Source organism: Anser anser, assembly GCF_964211835.1.
Source record: "Anser anser genome assembly, chromosome: 20".
NCBI classification, from domain to species: domain Eukaryota; kingdom Metazoa; phylum Chordata; class Aves; order Anseriformes; family Anatidae; genus Anser; species Anser anser.
In genome coordinates this window covers 5,691,113-5,711,832 of record NC_139741.1, presented here as the reverse complement: position 1 = coordinate 5,711,832, position 20,720 = coordinate 5,691,113, and the positions used below count along the sequence as shown (strand labels likewise).

Here is a 20,720-nt window from a genome sequence, read left to right as displayed (position 1 = left end):
TGCGATTTACACCGGGCCCCTTTCTGATTTCGCCTCTCCTTCACCTTTATCTGCTTCCCGCGGCTGCCTTTGCTTTGGCGAGGCTTGTCGCGGTATCACCGAGCGCATCTCCTGCCTGGGTCACCGCCGCTCCCTGCGCAGGGCTGAACGTTCACTTCTTTGTAGCTTAAATCAAAAGTTGTTTAAATCTGAAAGCGGCAGCAAAGCCACCAGCAGGGATCCTCAGCCATCGCAGCCCGAGGAGCCAGGACCCAAAACTGGCTGGGGACAGCAGGGTCCCCGCGTGGCCACCGCCTCGTCCAGGCTGGGAGCCGCTGCCGCGACTGCCTGCGGTCTGGTAATAAACACGGAGCAGCTGGTGGAGCCTCTGCCGAGCCGGTCCTCGGGATTTATCCACATTGCTCTGCCTTATCAGCCATGCTTTTCACAAGCACTTAAATTCAGGAGGAAAAGGAAAAAGTGAAATCAGATAGAAATGCAGGTCTGTTTGCTGTTTTCTCCAATGAAATGGTTCTGGGTAAACAGCAGACGCCTTTGATGAAATCCCAGCAGGCTTAAACAATAAAGCTGGTTACAAACTCAATCTGGCGCAGATATCAGATCTGAAATTGTTTCAAAAAACATGTCAACATTTTCTAATGCTGCTGCAAAACTTCCTCGGCACCTTGCCACAAGCCCGCAACTGTGACGCAGGGTCCGTGCCACCGGCCTGGCCCCGGCCCCTGTCCCCCCCCCCAGGTTCCTCTGCTCTCCTTCGCCTGCCCTGGGAGCCCCGGCGGGGAGGAGATGCTGAGCATCACCTCGGAGAGATGATGAGGTCCCCAGGGGAGCGGGGAGCACCTGCCAGCCTGTTTTCCACCTCTGGCCGCTTTGAAATCCAATCAGGGTCCCCAAGCCAGGCGTCTCCGGGGACGATGCTCCTCGTCCAGGAGGATGAGCCCGGCGAGGTGGGCTCCTCGCCGCGGCACCCTGGCTCCATCACCAAGCACGGTTGGCTTTTCCACAGGAAAAACAAACAAAAAACCAATTTGCACAGTGAAGGGGAGGGCAGACAAATGCTCCTCGCGGGGGCTTTGCCTCCAGCGAGGCACGTTTGCGCCCCTGCGGGACCGGAGCCCCAGCTGGAGCAGGTGTGGGCTGTGCCAGGCAGCCCAAGCCCCCGCCCCGCGCGTTAATAATCTGAACAGGTCCCCGCTCCGCCGCGCACGGCCGGGCTTCGAAACCACTTAAGGATTCAGCGGGGGAGCGCAGAGCCGTGAGCGTGGCGGGGAGCAGGAGAGGAGCGAAGGGACGAAGGATGGAGCCGCGCCGTGGCGCAGATTTGGGGGTGCCCAGCCAGGAACGGGCGGTGCACGGCCGGGAACCGCCGCTCCTTCACCCCGCGGCTCCAGATTTGTGGCCCAGGAGCAAGGGGAGCGTGGTCCTGGGTGTAAATCACACACTGCGCCTGCCCCCGGCAGCAGCTCGGCAGGAGCCCGTTAGCAAATGTCCCTCAATTGGCTTTGGCACCAGAGCGGCAGCGGGTGCGTGAGCGGAGAGCGCAGAGGGACGAGGCACATCGGTCACTGCTGGGGTCCCTGGGGGTGTCAGGGGACATGGGGCACTGGGGGATCCAGGTGAGGGGTATGGGGCTGCGGAGGTGGGTCTGTGCCCGTCCCAAAGGGCTGCTTCCCCTCCTCTGAGGTTTCAGGGCTCAGGGGATGGACAGGAGCACGGGCGTGAGCCTGGAGCAACCCAAAGGGTGGCGTTGGGCAGCTGAGCGGGACGTCTCTAGGACAGGATGGGATGGGACAGGACAGGATGGTTTGGGATGGGCAGAGCATTGCTGCCTGGGGGCACGCACCCACGGGGCAGGCAGCAGTGAGGGTGAGGATGATGAAGAGGAGGCAGCACGCCCGCTCACCCCACCGGCACCACAGCACTTCGGCACCATTTAGGAAGCCGGTGCCAGCTCTGGGGGTGCTCGCAGTCCCCCCAGCTCCGTGCCCCCATCCCCAAGGAGCTGCTCCCTGTGTGCTGGCACAGCCACCAGCTTCCAGCACCAACCCCAGCCCCGTCCTGCACCCCCAGAGAAGCCCCCATCCCACGGCCAATGCCCAGCACCACTCGTGCCCCGCAGGGCAGGAGGGCGAGGGATGGGCAGCGGAGCCTTCCTCGCTCCGGGGAGCCCGAGAGGACAAATGGCAGAGGAAAAGCAGGGCAAGAGGAGGGCGAGCTGGGGCGGGGGGCGCAGGGGGGGCAAGCCCCGGCTCCGGTGCAGCGTGGGCGGAGGAGGTGGAGGCCTGACCCCTCCGCCGAGGTTGCCTTCGCCATCGATCCCTGCTGCACTCAGGCTCATTACGGCCGGGGAGCTGCTGCGAGCGGCTGGCGGAGGAGACAGACGAGGGGGGGGGGGGGGGGGGAGAGCGCTCTCCGTGGCTCCCTGGATCGTATTAAATATTTACTTTGTTTTGTTTTGTTTTTTTCCCAGCTATATTGATCAGAGATGGGGAAGGGGGGTGCGCTCAGATGCTGGGAGGGGAAGAGCAGAGGCAATGGCTGGGCTGCCAGACGGGGACGGACCCTGCGGGCGCGCCGCACCCACGGGTGCCATTCCCCATCCCCACCCAAAGCACCCCCAAGCACCCCCAGCTTGGTTCGAGGCCACCACCAGCACCAGGAGGGGCTGCAGTGGGGCAGCTCCCCCCCCCCCCAGCACACCCCAGCCCCATCCCAAGGAGGGGATGCTCGGCTCCATGGGGGTGCCCCCCTTGGACCGGGCCCCCTGCGACCAGGCCGGGTCCAGCGGCCGTGCAGCCGGCGCTGTTTCTATTTCGAGAGGAGCTCTGCTGGAAAAGGAACAAAAGCGGAGGGGAAGCTATAAATAGCCTCCTCCTTCACACCAGCTCGCCTCCTCCGCCCCGCGCCCGCAGCAGCCTTCGGGGCCGCAGCTCCGGGATGGCACCGGGGGGGTCCCCGCAGCCCCCGGCCCCCACACGCCGGGAGGCGCAACGCGCCCGGCCTCGTGCAAACATCCCCTGGATAAAAAAAAGAGAGAGAGAGGAAAAAAAAAAAAGGAATCCCGAGGGAATAAAGCGTCGGGGAAGATGTGCCGCTGAAGCAGAATCGGCTCGAACCTGGCTTTGCCCAAGTTGCCCGGCTCAGCACCGCTCCCCGCCCGGGCTCTGCACCCACGGCCACCCTGCGGGGCCGCATCCAGGCTCCTCACGCCCCAGCCCTCCCGCGCCCTGGATGCTGCAGCTGGGAGCAGGGGAAAGCGGAGCTGGCTCGGGCAGACCTACTTTCAAGGCTTTAATCCTTTTTGCTTAAAGGATCTTTCTTTTTTTTTTTTTCCCCTTTCTTTCTTTCTTTTTTTTTTTTTTCCTCTCCCCGCTCGGCAAAGATGCGGTCTGATCAGAGGAGAGACGCAGGGAGCTGACAAGCTGCGGAGTACGGAGAAAAAGGAGAAAGAAATACATATTTATTACCCTCAATTATTAAAAAATAGATAGCAGCAGATCTTAGGCCCTGGCAGAGGCACTGCGGAGTCATTTGTGCGAGGACTATTTTGTTTTTTAAATTCCATTGAAATTATAATACGCCGGGCTTGTTAGCAAAAACACCCCGGCGCATCCCCGCCGAGGGGGAAGCGCCCCGGCCCCTCTCCCGGCTCCAGGCAGAGGGGCTGCGCGGGGCCGTATCCAGCACCCTGCTGGCTGCTGGATTTGGAAGCAGGGCGGCTCCGGGGGCAGGAGCCAGCAGAGAGGAGCTGGTGGCAGCGGCTGGGCCAGGTGTGGGGATGCTGATGGCATTTGCCTCCCTCTGGCTTTGCACCGAGGGTCACAGCGGGATCTGTCCCCGTGCCAGCGCATCCCCCAGCTGTGCCATGGATTTGTAGCTGGCTGCACGAAGGTCTCGCGGATGAGAGCTCATCTGGGCCACGGTGGGCTCCCTGCAGAGCCAAAAAGCACCGGGGATGGGATGGGAAAAGGGGTTTGCACCCCTCGGCCAGTGCCAGCCAGCGGGAAGCAGCTTGGGGGAGCGAAGCAGTGGGGGGCAGCCCCGGTGCAAAGGCAGCTGGAAATAAAAGCGGCTCCCAAGTGCGGCACGGGGCTGGCGGAGCCGCGCTGGCACCTCCCCTCCGCTTGCAGGGCTGCCTCCGTACGGAGTGCTGACAGCTCAGCAGCCAAACTCGCTCCTGCCTCTCCTCCCTGGTAAACAACCGCGGCAGAGAGCGGGATCCGGCCACCCATGGGTGTCCCCTGCCAGCCTCCCCGTGCACAGCAGCGGTGCCGGGAGCTGGGTGCACACGGAGCATCCTCGACGCCCTCCAGCTCCGCGCCCACCCCGTGATGGGAGCGACTCGAGCCCGTTGTGCCCTGGGCTCTCCGGGGCCAAAATCCACCACCATCCCATGCAGCCAGCCACGAGCAGAGGAGGAACACAAGCTGCTTTTGGTCCTTGGAGGCTCTGGGATGGCCACAGCCCTAGTGGGATGCATCACAAAACGCCGCTCACCAAAGCCAGGCTGGCTCCGAAACGCTCTGCCGCTGCGGGGAGGGAAGCAGCAGCCGGGCACGTGTGCTATTAAAAAGGAAAAGGAGCTTTCTGCACCAAATGGAGCTTTTTCGGCTTAAGAACCCCGCAATCCTAATCTGAGCAAAGAAGATTCCCCCCCTGTATCTGCCTGGCCTGCATCTGCCCCCGGCAGCGCCACCGCAGGCGCCGGATCGGCGCACGGCACGTGCCAAAGCCCTCGGCTCCGGAAGAGAAAGGGCGGCTGCTCGGGAGGGCAGAGCGATGCCGGGCGCGGGCGTTCCTCCGTCAGCGCCGAGCCTCCATCATTTGTCATCAGCAAAAATAATATTCCTAAAAGTGTCCCCTCTGATTGCAGGGCGGCAGGCGCAGGGCTGCGGGTTTCCATGGAGATGCCGTTAAGCGGGGATGGTACGGGGGATAGTCGCCGCCTGAATTTGGGAAATCGGACCCGGCGTCGGCAGCAGGAGCGGGGACGGCACCAGGGGTGCTGCTGGCGGAGGGACGTCCCCTCTGTCCCCTCCCTTGGGCTCCTCGGGCTGCGTCCCCCAAAGCAGCAGGGGAGGAGCAGCCGTCCTCCGAGGATGCTCCGGCGTCCCAGCGGTGCCCCCATCCCTCGCGCCTGCAGCTCTCCCCCGCCGCCCCCCAACTTGTTGCCTCTGCTCCTAAATTAGATGCCAGCCTCCTCGGGCGGGGGCCAGGGGAGGCGCTGGGGTGGCACCTCGTGTGTCCCACCTCGCCACCGCGCCGGGACGGAAAGCGATCGTGACAATCGCTCCGCTGCCGGCGCCTCGCCAGCCCGCTGCCGCCTGCTGCTCCGCCAAAGCACTTTTAAAGACATAATCTGCAGTTAATAACCACAGTTTGCACCGAGCGCCGCTAAGCCCCGCGATCGCGCTTCGCAAACAAAGCCCGCGTTTTGGGCTGCGTGGCGGCAGCTCCTCGAGCCTCCTTCGGGCAGACAGGGGGCGCGGGAGCCGGCGGCATCACCCGTGGGTGCTCCGAGCACGGGGACGCGCGGTGGTGGCCTCGTGGCTCTGTTTAATTCTTGGGATTTGCTCCTGGAGGACGCCCGGCCGCAGCGATGCCCTGGCCACATCCAGCCACCGCGTGCCCGGGTCCCTGCGCTTCCCTGCCTGGTTTTCACCTCCAGATGGGGCTTTGCCTCGTGCTGCCAGAACCCGTCAGCAGCAGCCCCGTTCCCTGCCCGGCCCCGGGGTGACCACGTACTGCTCCCGTCCCCACCCCGCAAACTGCGGGGCCACAGCCCCGAGCGCACCGCGGGGTCATGCCGCCAGCTCCAGCTCCCGCCAGGTGCCTTGGGGAGAGGCGGGTGTGAAATCACACCCCAAAATGCCTATTTTTACATCGCCTCGCCAGGTTCGCTGCTGTTTCTAGGGCAGCACTTTCGAGGCCACCTGGAGCGTTACCCGCGGCCTCGGGCACCCCGGGACCGAGCGCGGGGACGCAGGGACGCGGCAGATGGGGCCACGGGGACCCTGCGGGGCTCCATCAGAACAGGTCACTGGGCACCCCGGGCTCTTTTGCCACCCAGGCAGGTCTCGAGCAGCCACGAGCATCGCAGCAGTGCCCAGCTTCGCCCTCCCGAGCCCCCCTGGCCCCCCCCATCCTCACCGCAGGGACAGGCAGGGCCGCGTCCTGAGCGCTTCCCCCGGCCGCCCCCCGCTCCGCCGGGCACAGAGAGCTTGTGGCTTCCTCCCAGCTCTTTATGAAATTAAACTTTTATGAGCAGAAAGGTTTCTGGGCTCTCAGCTCCTCGGCGCAGGAACCGCAGCCCAGCCTGCGCCGTGCCCGGCCCCGCAGGGCGGCTGCTCCTGGGCAAAGCCTCCCTGTGCCTGGGGGTGGGGAGGGGGAAAAAAAATATCTCCTTCGCCCCCGCTCCTCGCCAGGGACTCAGGGGTGGGAGCTGCTGCAGGAAGGCACCGCACAGCCCTGCCCCGTGTCCCCCCAGCCCCTTCCCTCCCACCCAGGGGAGGTTTTTCCGCCGTGGAGCAGCAGCAGCCCAGCAGGACGGGAGCCGAAGGGCCCCAGCCCCGGGGCTGAGACGCGGCTGTCCGTGACCTTGGTGTCATCCTTGGCCTGGAAATCTCCTTCTCCTGCATCTCCCACGGGGCGCTCCTGGCCGTTGCCACCCCTGGCAGGACGCTGGGGCGCAGCTCCGTCCCCGCCACCACCCTGGCTCACGCTGGTGCTGCATCCCACGCTCCCACCCCCAGACACCCGCGAGGTCCCGGTGCCAAAACTCACCCCAAAGCCCACCGGCGGCGACGCCGGGGCGGTGTTTTGCACCGTGCCATGCCCAGCACCTCCAGGACGGAGCTCACGTGGGGCAGGAAGCCCAAAATACCCCCGGGCGTCGCAGCCCTGCCCTGGCCGTGCTCCATCAGCCCCTCTGCAGAGCGCACACGGGCGCTGGGGCAGCTCGGTGCACACCAGGGCATCCTGCTGGGCCACACCGGAGGGTCCCCGGGTGTCCCCAAAAGGCAGGTGGTGGCAGAGGGGGTGTCACCCCATGAGCAGACACACAGACCTGCTTCCCCCAGGGATGTCACCCGCACGGGGCTCCCGCAGCCCCCAGCTGTGCCACGTCCCCAACCCCTAAGACAAACCCCGGTCCCCAGGAGCAGGATGAGGGTGGCAGGGGCAGCGCCACCTGCTCAGACACCACAAAACCAGACACCTCTGAGCCCCAGCGAGGGGTCTGGCCCCGGCCCCGTGCCCAAATCCCCCACGTGCCCACGCTCCCAAGCAGCTGCCATCCCCCTGTCCCCATGGCGTCCCCTTCCTTGGCGTGAACGGGGGGCCCGGGACCCCCACCCAGAGCCCACCAGCCATAGCGGGCAGGGAAGGGAGAGCCTCTCGGCGGGATGGAGGCCTTCCTCTAACTGCCTGTTGAATTATTCAGGACTGGCATTAACTTATAAATGAGTGTGTTTGACTGATTTTGTGGTTGATGTACAGATAAATTCTAATGAAAGACAGCTACAAGATTTTAAATTATTAATTAGACTGCCACTTAACAAAGCCTATTTGGCACTCTATTTCCTTGCTTAACAAGACAAAAACTTTAAGAATAGGGTTTGGATCAGCCCAGAGGCTCTTCATTTGCATTTTGTTTTTCTAGCTCCAGAAATGAAAGCCGTAGATCTTGACCTTAACAGGCTACCCCTGGTGGGATGAAACCTTCCAGCAGCCCCGCCGCCAGCCTGCGCAGGGCTCGGCTCCACCTCGGGCTCCTGCTCCGCGGCCCCAAAACCACAGCTGCTGCTTCGCCTCCCCCCCCCGGTGCTCCGAGCGGGATGCTCGTGGGGGGGGGGGGGGCTCGGGGGGGCTCTCCTCGCCCGCCCCGCTTGGGTTTAGGAGCCGAACAAAGCCAGAGCCGGAGAGGAGAGCCTTCGAGCGCGAGGCCCCGCAGCCGCAAGGTGACATTACCCCAGCAGGGAAAGGGCTCCCCGGGGGGGGGCAGCGAGGGCTGAGCCCCTCCTGGGGTCGGTGCCTTTGGGTACGGGGGGGGGGTGGGGGCTGCGGGGAGCTCGCACCCCGTGCCACCGCGCCGGAGCCTTGCTGGATATATGGCAGTGCCACGGGGTGGGCCCGGTGCTGTGCCCTCCCTGGGGTGCAGGACGGTGACCGGGGGGTCCTGGGGGGGGGGGTCCCGCCCTATGGCAGCGCTGCCCCCCCCCCCCCCTCCGCCCCAACCTCCCCGGGGCTGGCCCAAGCACGGCGGTGCTGGAGAAGCGGGGTCCCCCCGACCCCCCCCGGAGGGTCGGCATCTCCCCGCGTATGATGTCAAAAAGCTCCCCTATGATGTCCCGGGCGGTTGCCATGGCAATGGCGTGATGTCACGAATCTCCTCGGGGGGGGGGGGGGGGCACAAGAGAACGCGCCCCAACTTCCCCGCCGAGCCCCCGGTGCCCCCACCGAGCCCGGTGTTCCCCTCCCGAGGAACGGAGCCGGGCTTACACCGGACACCGACCCCCCCGGGACACCCCCCCCTCCCCACTCAGCGCTCCGGTCCCCGCCATGCGCCCCCCCCCCTCCCCTCTTCCCCGGTGCAGCCCCGCTGTCCCCGGTCCCCCCCCGCGCTCCCGGTGCCCGCCGTACCCCGGTGCCTGCGGGACCCGCCGCGCTCCCGGTGCCGGCTGCGTGCGCCCCCCCGGTTCCCCGCGCTCCCTCCGGTGCCGCTCCCCGGGGACCCGGTAGCACGGCGGCAGCGGCGAGTAGCGGGGGGGGGGGGGCGGGGGGGGTTCGCCCGGCGGCGCGGCCCCAACTTCGTCGAGGAGGCAAACTTCGGGAACGGCCCCGGTGCCCCCGGTGCCCTCCCGGTGCGGCGCTCACCTTGGCGGAGCATCTTGGTGCCGGTGCGGGGCGCGGTCTCCCGGCGCGGCGGTAACGGCGGCGGCGCTCAGAGCCGCGGGCACGGCGGCGGCGAGCGGCGGCGGCGGTGGCAGCAGCAGCGGCGGCGGCGGCGGCTGCACCGGGAGCGCGGAGCCGGGGCCCGGGCGAACGGCCCCCGGGGGGGCATGGCGGGGCGAGCCGAGCCGCAGCGGCCCCGGGAGCACCGGGAACACCGGGAGCACCGAGTCCCGGTGCCGGTCCACCGGGAACCCCCGGCCGCGCCTCTGCCCGCCGCGCGTCCCGCCGCCGGTTTTTAGGGGGGGAGCCGCCCCCTCGGGGCTGGGGCCGCCGCCGCCCCCCACCCCCTCGGGCCGAGCCTATAAAGGGGAGCCCGGTGCCGGTGCCGCGGTGCCTGCAGCGGCGGAGCAGGGCTGGGCAGGGCGGGGCGGGGCAGCGACGGGGCGGGCCGGGCTGGGCCGGGCCGGGCTGGGCTGGGCTGGGCTGGGCTGGGCGAGCCTGGCCGGGGCCCCCCCTTCCTCCTCCTCCTCCTCCGCCGCCGCCTCTCCCGCCTCCCGTGGACAGTTCGTGAAAGTGCCGCTGCTCCCGGTCCCCGCGCCGCCCCCCCGGTGCCCCCCCCCCCCCCCCGAGGGCAGAGCCCTCCGTCCCATCGGGTCCCCGCTGTCGCCCCCCCGCCCCGTCGCGCTCGCCGCCGGGTGTCACATCGTGTCCCCGCTGTCCCCAAAGCACCCGCCGGGGCCCCGCTGTCCCCAGCCGCCCCATCCTACCCCCCCTCCGACGGGGCCCCCCGCCCCTTAGCGTCGCCCCTCCGCCCTAACAGAGTGCCCGGTATCCCCGCGGGGTCGCTGCCACCCCATCGGGAGCTCCGCTGTCCCCGCTGCCCCCCCCCCCCGCCCCCCGGGTCCCCGCTGTCCCCGCTGTCCCCTCCGCCCCGTCCGTGCCGCTCCACCGGGTCCTTCCCCGGTCTTTGCCCCTCCCGGAGCCCTGCCGGCCCCCCGGTCCCCCCCCACCCCATCGGGGTCCCGATACCGCACGGGGGTCCCGCTGCCCCCGCCGTGCCCCCCGGAGGTCCCCGCTGCCCCTCGGGGCTCCCTCCAGCCCCGTAGCAGCCCCCGTTATCCCACCGGGGACGCTGCTGTCCCCGCTGCCCCTCGGGGGTCGCTGTCACCCCCCCCCCCGTCCCCCTGCCACCCCCGGGACCCCCCGCCCCCTCTCATCCCACGTCTCGCAGCGGGGAGGGACCCCCAGGGCCGTCCCCACGGCCACCCCCCTCCGCGATCCCGCAACGGTACCGGGAGCGGGCACCCGGTAGCCCGGGGGCTCAGCCCCAACACCCCCGGAGGAGGTGGGGTAGGGGGCGTGGGGGGGGGCACAAACCCTTCGGCGTGGTTCCCGGCACGGGCTCGGGGCCGCCGGGCCCCCTTTTTGTCCCGTCCCGTCCCGCCCCGTCGGGGCCCGGCCGTGCGCTCCGCCGGGCTCGATGCGGCGGCCGGCGGCTGCTCTGGCCTGGCCGCGCCGCCCGCTCGGGGCTCGGCTGCCGCCGCCTGCCGCCGCCGCCTGCCCCCGCGCCATGGCGGCCCCGGGGAGCCTCCGGTGCGCGGCCACGAGGCCCGCGGCTGCCGCAGGTGGGACGGGGCCGGACGGGGCCGAGCGGGGCCGGACGGGACGGGGGGGACCGGGCACAACCGGGACGGTACCGGCAGCCTCTACCGGGCCCGGTTACCGGGCGCAGAGCCGGTGCACCGGGGGGGGATACCGGGTTGGGGTTGTGCTCTGCCAAAACGGGTCGGAACCGCGGAGCCGCGACGGTTCTGGGCCTCACCTCCCGGTGCCCGGGGGGGGACCGAGCTCAACCGGGACGGTACCGGCAGCCTCTACCGGGCCTGGTTACCGGCCCTCAGAGCCGGTGCTCCGGGGGATACCGGCTTGGGATCGTGCTCTGCGAAAACGGCTCGGAACCGCGGCCCGGTTCAGCCTCCCGGGGCCGCTTCCCTGCCGCACCGTGAGACCGCCCGGCTCCGTACCGGCACACCGGGGCTCATCCCCCGGTCCCCCCCGCCCCCCCCCCCGGTATTTGGGGTATTTTGGGTGCCGGTGGCGGGAGCACACCCCCCCCCCCACACACACACCCCTCCCGGGGGCCGTCCCGGCTGTGCCGTGGGCCGTGCGGAGGGGTCGGTGGCTCACGGTGCCGGTGCCGGGTGACGCTCGCCGGGGCTGGCGGCGGTGAATAATCCCGTGCTGTCACTCCCCCGCCGCGCTCTGACTCCGCCGAGCTGCGGGGGCGGCGGCTGCTGCCGGTACCGGCGGGGGGGGGGGGGTAGGGGGGGGAAAAAGGGGTGCGGGGGGGGGCTCCCCACAACGGGACGGGTCCGGTTCGGTCGCCGTCGGGTGGCCGGTACCGGGCAGGGGAACCCCCGGTTTGTTTTGGGGTCACGCCAAGGCACGGTGTGGTGCTTTGGGGGCGTAAAACGTGCCCCCCGCCCTAAAATAATTAATATCGTTGACCTGAGCTGAAATCTGGCCGCTAACGGGGGCTCGGACCCAGCCCCGGGGGTGTCACGGGGCTGCCCGGTGCCCCCCCGGGACGTGGTGTCCCCACCCCGGCCACCCCCCGTTGCATGCCCCGTTCCCTCCCGCAGGCCGAGCCGCGGCGCGGCGGGCGGCGACGCAGGTCCCCGAGGAGCTGCTGAGCGACCCCGAGCTGCGGGAGGCGGCGGGGGCCCTGCCCGCGAACTACAACTTCGAGATCCCCAAAACCGTCTGGAGGATCCGGCAGGCGGGGGCCAAGAAGGGTGAGCGGGGATGGGATGGGTGGGGTGGGACGGGATGGGATGGGACGGGATGGGATGGATGGGATGGGATGGATGGAAAGGGATGGGTTGGGGTGGGATGGGATGGATGGGACAGGTTGGCACAGGACAGGATGGATGAAACGGGATGGGATGGGACAGGATGGAACAGGACAGGACAGGATGGTTGGGATGGGATGGAACAGGACAGGATGGTTGGGATGGGATGGAACAGGACGGAACAGGATGGTTGGGATGGGATGGAACAGGACAGGATGGATGGGATGGGATGGAACAGGACGGAACAGGATGGTTGGGATGGGATGGAACAGGACAGGATGGATGGGATGGGATGGGTGGGGTGGGTTGGGACAGGACAGGATGGATGAGATGGGACGGGATGGGACAGGACAGGATGGATGGGATGGGACAGGATGGGACAGGGCAGGATGGGTGGGATGGGACGGGATGGGACAGGACAGGATGGGTGGGATGGGACGGGATGGGATAGACGTGATGGGATAGGACGGGATGGATGAGATGGGTTGGGACAGTACAGGATGGATGAGATGGGATGGGATGGATGGGACGGGATGGGTTGGGATGGATGGGACCAAGTTGGGATGGGATGGGATGGAACAGGACAGGATGGACAGGATGGGACGGGACAGGACAGGAGAGGACACCCGCTGGGGACCCACGGTGCTGGGGCAGCCCCCGTGCGCGGGTGCCTCATGGAGCCGCCCGTGCCCCGGTGCCGGGTTAATAGACCTGTATCGCCAGGCTGGAATTGCATCGAACAGGACAGGTGGAGCTGCGCGGAGCTGTCAGCTCCGCAGACGCGGCTGGGCTGCCGGCCAGCTCTGCGATGCTCTCCCTGCGCCTCCCTGGCACGGCGCTGAGCCCCAGCCTCATCCTCGCTCCTGGATCCCGGGGGGCGGCCGTGGCCCACGGTGGGTGGGGAGGCTCCGTGGTGGCCCCCGAAGGGGTGCTGGGGGTCCTCCCTCACCCGGTGCCACCTGCATCCCTGATTTTTCAAGCCCCGCGTCCTCTCGGGAGCCTCGCCAGCTGCCACCGAGCTGCTGGGCATCACGGGGGGACACCGCACCCCCGTGTCCCTCGTGGCACGGTGGCCGCGGGCACGTCGCCGTCCCCGCGGCTCCCGGTACAGGGCAGGGCTGCCCGGCCTCGTTGCCACAGCTCCCGCGGCTCCCGCTGCCGCGTTTTGCTGCTTGTTGGCACCTCCTAATTAAATGTAAATATGCGGTTGGGATTTAGTCCGCGGAGCTGGGAGCGGAGCCCATCAGCCAGCCAGCCATGCTGGGATTTTCAAAAGCCGCCTGTGCCGAGCCCAGCCGGGGCCGCGTTGCTGGGGGAACGCGGGGTTGGTGCCAGCCCTGCCCGACACGGGGCTGGGAGCCACCGTGTCACCCCCTTGTCACCCCCTTGTCACCCCCTTGTCCCCGGCGGGGGCGAAGCTGGTTGAGGAGCTGGGAGCATCCCGGGGTGTGGGGAGGGGAGGGGGGGCTCTGGCCCTGTGGTGGGCTCGTGCCCGGCTGTGGCACCCCAGCAGCATCGCCGTCCCCCGTTCCCACTGTTTTCGGACCTCCAGCACTGCTCCGTAAGGCTCTGCCCTCCAAAAGCTGGTGGTAGTGGGGTGGAGGCAGCCCCAGATGGTCCCAGGTGTGCTGGGGATAGTGGGGGCACCAGGTGCCTGCGCAGCCTCGGACTGGCAGAGCCCCCCCGGAGCTTTCCCAGTGCCCCACAGGTTGGAGCCGGGGTGAGATTAGCCCGATTTGGGGGCAGGGCTTTAAATAGCTCCGCGTTTGCCACGGGGTTTTGGCTCGGCAGCCTGGGGATCTCCGTCGGAAAGGGATTTGCAGAGGCCGTGTGGGTAAATATTGCTGGGATATTAGCCGGATCGGGAGGTGAAACGACGAGGGGATTAATAGGGCCGGGCACCGAAGCGAGAGGCTGAGTTCCTGGCCGGCTTCGCGGCCACGCGCGAGGCAGAGGGATTGTTCCGAGCCGCGAGGAGAGAACAAAACGGGAAACATCGCCCTGCTATGAATAAACGCGTGCTACGCACAAAGCTGCCTGCGTCGCCGGCCACCCTCTCAAAACGGGGAGCGAGGCAGCGAGGGGAGGTGTGGAGAAGGGCCGCGAGGACGATCAAAGGTTTCGAAGAGCTTCTGTACAATGGGAGATGAAACAGATTTAGATCCTTTAGCTGGAAGAGAGCCGACCGAAGGGGGACATGAGAGAGGGCTGTGGAGTTGTGAGTGGTGCGGGGAGGCTGAATAGGGGATGATTATTCCCTCTTCCTTGCAGCAGGAGAGCCAGGGGCGCACGTTTACATTATTAGGAGCAGGTTTAAAATAAACAGAAGAAAGTACCTTTCCCCGTGCAGCACATAATTAAAACCTCGAGCTCGTTACTGCGGGAAGCCGGGCAGAGCAGAAGTGTCAGCGGGTTCAGAAAGGGACGAGATGCGCTCGCTCAGGATGGGCGCGGGCAGGCAGAGCCAGCACCACGGCCGGGGCCTCGGGGATCTGTGCCACGCCGCCGCTTTCCGCCGTCCTTTTGCCCAATTTCTGTCGGTTTGGGGGAAGCCCAAAGGGGTCGGATCCTGCCGTGGGTGCGCGACGGGGCCGGTCCCTGCTTGGGAGCACCGGGGTAACCGCGGGTGTTTGTTTCTCTTGCAGTGGCCCTGCAGATGCCGGAGGGGCTCCTCATGTTCGCCTGCACCATCGCAGACATCATCGAGCGGTAAGACCCAGCTGCGCGCCCCGGGGAGGGCGCCAGGGGCTCCCACCTCCGCCGCAGCCTCCCGGCACTTTGGGGACGGGGACGGCACGGCCACGCCACCCTCCCAGCGCCCGCGCGGTCCCTTCTGGATTCACACGTCCCCGCCGTCTGCTTGCGGAGCCGCAGGGTGGCGGTGACCTCTGCGGTGCGAGCACGGCCGGGTGCCCTCGCGGGGATGTCCCCTGGATGTGGGTGGCAGGGACCTGTCCCCGTCCCCCGGCAGCTCGGCTCCCTGCGGTGCCGCTGAAGAGGTGACAGCCCGGAGGCCGTGTCCCTACAGGAGGTGACCGCAGGCAGCTCTCGGCCCCAGCCCTCCTGATTTTTTTTTTTCCCTCGGTGGAAGCAGGAGGTGGGAACGAAGGGGGACCGAGGAGCTCGGCGCTGTGGCGGTGGGTTCAGGCACCCGGCAGAAATCGCCCGAAATCTTGTCACCCGTCCTGTCCCACCCCTCACCCTGCTGTGGCTGTCCCCCCAAGCCCCTCGCTTTGTCCCGGGATGTGTCCCAGCTTTGTCACCGTGTCCCCGGGGCGGGGGGGGGGGAGCTGCCGCAGCCCCGCGTTAGGGCTGGGCGAGGGAGCAGCGGGAGGGTGGGAGCGGGCAGGAGGCAAGTGTGGGGCGCGGGGGACGGGCGCGGGGGACGGGACGGGCGTGGGGTGCGGGGGGGTGGCTGCGGGGGACCGAAGGGACGCGGGGGGGGGCGGGCGGCACCGCGTGGGCCTGTCCCTTTAAGCGGCGCTGCCTCCTCTCCGGCTTTGGCACCCAGCCGCTTTCATGTCTCCGGCTTCAAAGGCGGCGGATTAAGGGGCTCTTTCATCTGAGTGAGACCTTAAGCCCCGCTTCCCGGGGTGCAGCATCCCCAAGGGCCTCGCCTTCCCTGCCGGGGGTGGTCGGATCCTGCCCTTGCTGCTGCCCTGGGGACGCCGCAGCGCCCGGTCCCGTGCTGGGGACGCCGGGTGACAGCCGTCCTCCGGCTCGGGGACACGAGGCCGCGCCGGGCGCTGGCGCTGCCATCCGGAGGACGCGGGGTCGGGAGCAAGCCCAGCCGTGTCCCCGCGCTCCTGGGACCGGGTTAAATTGCTGCGGGTGAGGCGTGGGCCGGCGGGTGGCCTCGTTAGAGCCTGCCTCCGCCCGCTGTTAATATTCATCGCGGGCATTAATGTGGAATCACGGCTGGCCGCTGCGCCCACCGGCCCCTCTCGTTGCCCAGGAGCCGCGTGGCTGCGACGTGACGGGAATCGGTGCAGCTCCGGCCGTGGCCATGGTGAGGCTGGGGACGGGATCTGGGTGCTGCTGGCCCCGGGTGGCATCTGCCGCGGCGTGGGGACAGCGGTGCCTGTCCCACAGCGCTCCTGCTCAGCCGGAGCCATGCCTGCTGCCGCTCCCCTAATATTTCTCCCGGCTGCTGGAGCTGCTTTTGGCAAAATACACAAATATTTGGGGGGGGATGAGGGCAAGGACAAGTGGGGACAAGGGCAGGGGGCTGTGGGTTGGGGTCCCCAGCCCGTGCCCACCCTGCGCACCCCAGCATCGCGCTGCCTCTCGCCGGGCGCTTGGCTGAAGCCGGAGCCTCGCCGAAAGGCTTCGGGTGCTTAGCGTGGTGCCTTTGAAATAAGGACGCTGACAGCATCGACCGGCGTGAGGCCCCGTTAATTAGCGTTAATAGGGTTGGCGTTACCTCCGAGCGGGATGGGGGGGGGGGGCCGCGGGGCCGGTCGCCAGCCCTCGGCGGGGCGGGGGTCTCGCTGCCGCCCGCGGGCCGCTGAGCTGGCGGGGCCGCGGGCTGCCGGAGCCGCATCACGACGCTCCGGCGGCGACTTCCAAATTGGCTCCGTTTCTGGCAGCTGATGTAATTCGGCGGAGGGGAGCTCGTGCCGGGGGGGGTGGGGGGGGGAACGACACACGTGGGGGGCGGCAGGACGGGGGGAGATGCGCGTGGGGAGAGCCTGGACGGCAGCTCGGGAGTTGGGGGCAGCCCCCAGCCCACCGTGCCGGGGAGGTGGCAGCAGCGGTGCGCCCCACGCCGAGGGCTTAGGATTGATGTGGGGGGGTCTGCGGGAGCGGACCCCTTCTCCCCCCGCCCCCCCACCCCCGCCGGGGCTGGAGCAGGCGGATCAGCTGGGCTCTCAGCTGGGCTTTTGATTCCTTGTTAATAAAGTCGGCTGTCAGGTTCCGCAGCTGCTAATCCCTCTGTCTCCCCACCCGGCGGCAGGGCGAGCGGCTCCTGCTAATCGGGGGTGGCGCGGGGCCGGGCGAGCGCTGTTGGCACGGTTCTGACCCCCCCCCAACCTCCCTTGCCCTGGGGCCGCATCCTGGCCGGGGTGCCCGGAGCAGCCGGCAGCGCTGGCACGGCTTGAAAGGCCCCGCTGCAGCCGGCGGCAGAGATAGCGAGGACGGAGGAGCCCCTGGGTGCCGCACGTGCCGTCCCCTCCTGGTGGGTGCCAGCATGGGGGCACCGGGTGCCCCGGCCAGGCGGCTCTGCGACGTGGCGCTGAGCGGCGTGACGAAGCCGGTGGCATCGCCAGAAAGCCCCGAAGGAGCCTCTGGGGGTGTCAGCGCGGCGCAGGATCCGGCCTCGGCCGCCGTCTCGTTGCCCTCTCCTCTCTCCCTTCGTCCTTTCAGCAGAAGCGGCGTGGTGCGCGGGGGGGATTTAATCACCGTCATTAAGTGCACAGCGGCATCATTAGGGAGAATGGAGTTCTCACTTGAGCGGAGACGTTTAAAGCCTCGCCCGGGCCGTAGGGAGGACGGGGCAGGGGCTGTGCACGGGGCTGCCACCTCCTTGGGGCCAGGCCGTGCCAATGTCACCCCACCGTGGTGCCCGTCCCGTGTCCCTGTGTCCCCGGGGAGCTGGCACCGAGGGGCGGCCCCATGGCACGGCCACAGGGAAGCTGCCACAGAGGGGACAGGCACCAACGGGGCGCAGGAAACCACGGTGGCCTTGCCACCACCCTGCTCTGGGACCTTGCTTTGTCTCGTTTGGGGTTTTCCCAGCCTCCAGGCCAGCAAAACATGGGGCTGGGGTGCACCTCGGGACGCAGGCTGCCTGGTAGGGCAGGGACCGGCCACGTCCCCAAGTGGGACGGGACCAGGACGGGGACCTGGCCGTCGGGGACCCCGGGGACGCGCATGCCTCGCCGGCCTGACCCACTTGCGGGCGCTCGGCGGGGCCGCGCGCGGGCGGTAATTCCCCAGCTGCAGCGGTGCTCTTCCAGAGCCGTTTGCAGTAAAATTGCAAACTCATTATTTTAATTATGTGCAGCCTTCCCGCGCTAATGAAGTTGGGAGCCTGATAATGCGGCTCGGTGATGGGCTTCTCCGCTAATTAAACGCGTTGTTCCGGGCCGGGGCTGCGCTCCGTGGCCCGGGACGGCGGAGGGCTGAGATGGGAGCCCGCGGGCACGGAGCAGCTCGCTCCGTGTCCCCATCCCCAGCGGGACACGGGCACCCATGGGTGCTGCAGCGTCTCTATAAGCCCCGAAATGCCAGGACGGGGGGCTCCCAGCCTGGTCCCCTCCTTCTCTTTTCCACTGAGGGCTGCGTGGCCGGCGGCCGGGTGAGATGGATGCGCCGTGGCCAGGTCCCCTCCGCCGCGGCGAGCGGAGCAGATTGATGGGCTGCGGGTCAGAGCGGCATCGCTCACGCGGTGTCAGGGGGCACCGCGCTGCCGCCGGCAGCAAACGCCCTCATTTATCTGCCGGGGGGCCGGGAGCCAGCAGGCAGCGGGAGGGGATGCTGGGGACCGGCTGCCCCGTGCTGGGGGCTGCTGGGCCCGCGGGCAGGAAAGTTTTGCTGGTAAAAGTGAGGCAGGGTGAAGCCAGGGCTGCTGGCGCCTGGCTGGAGGAGGGGACGGGGTCCCCACGCTTGTCCCAGGGTTGTTGTCACCTCCGTCCTGTGCCGGCCACGGGAGAGCGGGGTCAGGGGGCCGGGCGTGCTCCCATCGCCGCCACGGGGCCGGGACCCGAGCCCGGGCGCGCATCCTGACAGTGCTGAGCGTGGCACTTTATAAATGGGATTTCGGGCGCCATCTGTTTAAAAGAGGAGATAATGAATTAGGGGAGATGAGAAAAATGCTAAGGCCGGGCTGTTTTTCAGAATGAACGGGGTTTGCGGGACGTAAAAGATGAATAACCTCCCCTAGTCTTCAATATTCATGAGCTCCCAGCTGGAGCGAACGGCTCGGCGCCGGCTGGGGACAGCCCTGTCACCGTGTCCTGACACGCCACCGGGACCCCACGACGGGCGGCGGGGACACGAGGCACCCACGAGGACGCTGCCGCAGCCGCTCGGGTCCGGACCGGTGGGCGAGCGGCTCGCCGGCCCCCGTGGCAGGCAGGTGGCTGCTAATTGACGTTTCCTTCCTCTGTAGTTTGATGAAAGGCTCCGGTGACACCGAACTGATTAAAACATCAAGGGGAGGCCCCCGCGCTCGCCTTTGATTTGTCTCGGGAGATTGCAGCCGCTCCGCTCGAGCGTCCAGCCCAGCCGGCGCGGGTCACCCCGGCGCGTGCTGGCCCCGTGTCCCCCCCCCGGCACCGCGGTGCTCCCTGCACCCATCCCACCTCCCCAGCATCATCCTGCGGTGTCCTGGGTCCATCCCAGGTCCCCTCTCCGAGCTCCTGGAGCAGGACAGCTCCCCGCATCGCGTGGGGCTCAGCACCCTCTCCGAGGAGCCACGTGCCGAGCCCAGCGCACCGGGCAGGGGCACCGGGCGCCTCCGCCAGGCTCTGCCCCCTCCCTCCGCTGTTGCTATTTCACTTTCTCGCTCTTCACCCCCAGGGACTTTCTCTGGGGTTCGGGCCAATTTGCATACATTTTAATCTATAAAAAATTAAGCGGCGCTGGCTGCCGCTCTGAGTCAGACCTCCCCGTCCTGAATCTTAAGGAGCTGAATAATTTTCCACTTTTGCTGAGATGTGTGGAGTCTGATTCACGTACGTCTCATCACCTCTCATTAGAGAAGGGGGCTGGGGGCTCGGGGCGGGGTGGGGGGTGGGAGAGCTTTCTCGATGCTTCGCCGGCAGCCCCCAGCCCCGTGGCACCGCTGTAGGGGCAGTGCAGCCATCGTCCTCCCATCCAGGCCGTGCTGGCGGCGAGGGACCGCGGGATTTTGGGTGCTGGCGGGCTCAGGTCCATCCTCCCGCTGTCCCCAGCCCCTGGGGTGCTGGAGGGAGAGCTGGCGGTGCCTGATTCTTGCAGGATTTGAGGGGTGGCAGTGGCTCCGTCCCCTTGGCGGGGATGCTCTCGCTGCCCTGTCCCCCTCCCCGGGGCGCTGACGACGGGCCGGAGCTGTTAATATCCAGCACGCTCCGCCATTTCCCCACCTTCTGCCATCTGCCCAGATCTGCCCACCATTTCTATTCTTGCCGCCGACGTAACGCTCCCTGCCTGGCGCTCGGGGAGGAGCGCGCGCGGGACCCTGGCCCCCAGCCAGCACCCGCAGGGAGGTGACGCTGCGCAGGGGCCCCCACCTCTGCCGGCCCCGAGCCCCGCAGCAGTGGCACCGAGCCCCTGCCGGCACCGGGGTCGCCCTCGTAAGAAGCCACCAAGCAGGAGCCGGGGGTGCCCAGGCCCGAGATACGGCCCGGCCATCGGTGTAAATAAGGAATTAGCATCGGGTTTAAGCGGCCCCTCCAGGCGCGGGGCTTTGTCACTGCGATACCTGCTTTCATAATTAAACCACCACGGCGGCTCCCCGGGAACGCGGCCAAGCTAATAATCCCCTGAAATGGTGCCATAAACTACCCACAAAGGTGGCTCCTTTAAATCACGCGCGAGCCCCGGCTTTATCTCTCGGCACGCGGGTGCCCGGGTGGCTGGGGCGGCGATGCCAGGCACGGGTGACGGGTGACGGTGCCAGCTCGCTCCGTGCCACCCCTCTCCAAGTGCCACCTAAGCACCAGCTGCTCCCCGAGCGCACCTGGCACCCGTCTTTTCCAAGCTGGCACCCACTGGAGATGCAGCCGGGCACGGGATGGGGTGGACCAGCTCGGGCATGGGGTGACGGTGGCTCTGCCAGCCCGCTGCCACCTCTCCCGTGGTGCTGGCATGGCTCGGGGTGCCGGGGTGGCTGCCTGCCCGTCCCGGTGGCTCTGGTCCCCGGAGCGGTGACACTGAGCCGCGCCGGGTCTCCCCCTGCTCCTTTCCCTCTCGCTGCATTAGGAAGCTGGCAGCGTCTTATTTGATGAGCGGATAATCCGCTGAATTGCAAACAGCTTTACCCAATTGAAG

At 67.8% G+C, this 20,720-nt stretch overlaps 2 protein-coding genes across 3 annotated transcripts in view; one reads left to right on the top strand and one right to left on the bottom strand.

Annotated features, from left to right (window-relative positions):
* The window catches only part of RTN4RL1 (reticulon 4 receptor like 1), a 31,598-nt gene extending 20,071 nt beyond the window's left edge, over positions 1-11,527 (bottom strand). Inside the window, exon 1 of one of the 2 annotated variants that reach the window (XM_083806722.1) lies at positions 11,022-11,527. Coding sequence is in view for 1 of the 2 variants with exons in the window: in XM_083806721.1 (XP_083662847.1) it covers positions 8,875-8,887 (13 nt within the window). In the remaining variant the exon portion in view is untranslated. Of the gene's footprint in view, positions 1-8,874; positions 9,069-11,021 lie in introns of those variants that run through there. The other variant, XM_083806721.1, reaches the window with a different exon arrangement.
* Positions 10,421-20,720, top strand: part of DPH1 (diphthamide biosynthesis 1) — a 17,849-nt gene continuing 7,549 nt past the window's right edge. The window contains exons 1-3 of the mRNA XM_083806727.1: positions 10,421-10,517; positions 11,535-11,687; positions 14,390-14,453. Coding sequence (XP_083662853.1) covers positions 10,463-10,517; positions 11,535-11,687; positions 14,390-14,453 — 272 coding nt within the window. The 5' untranslated portion in view covers positions 10,421-10,462. The remainder of the gene's footprint in view (positions 10,518-11,534; positions 11,688-14,389; positions 14,454-20,720) is intronic.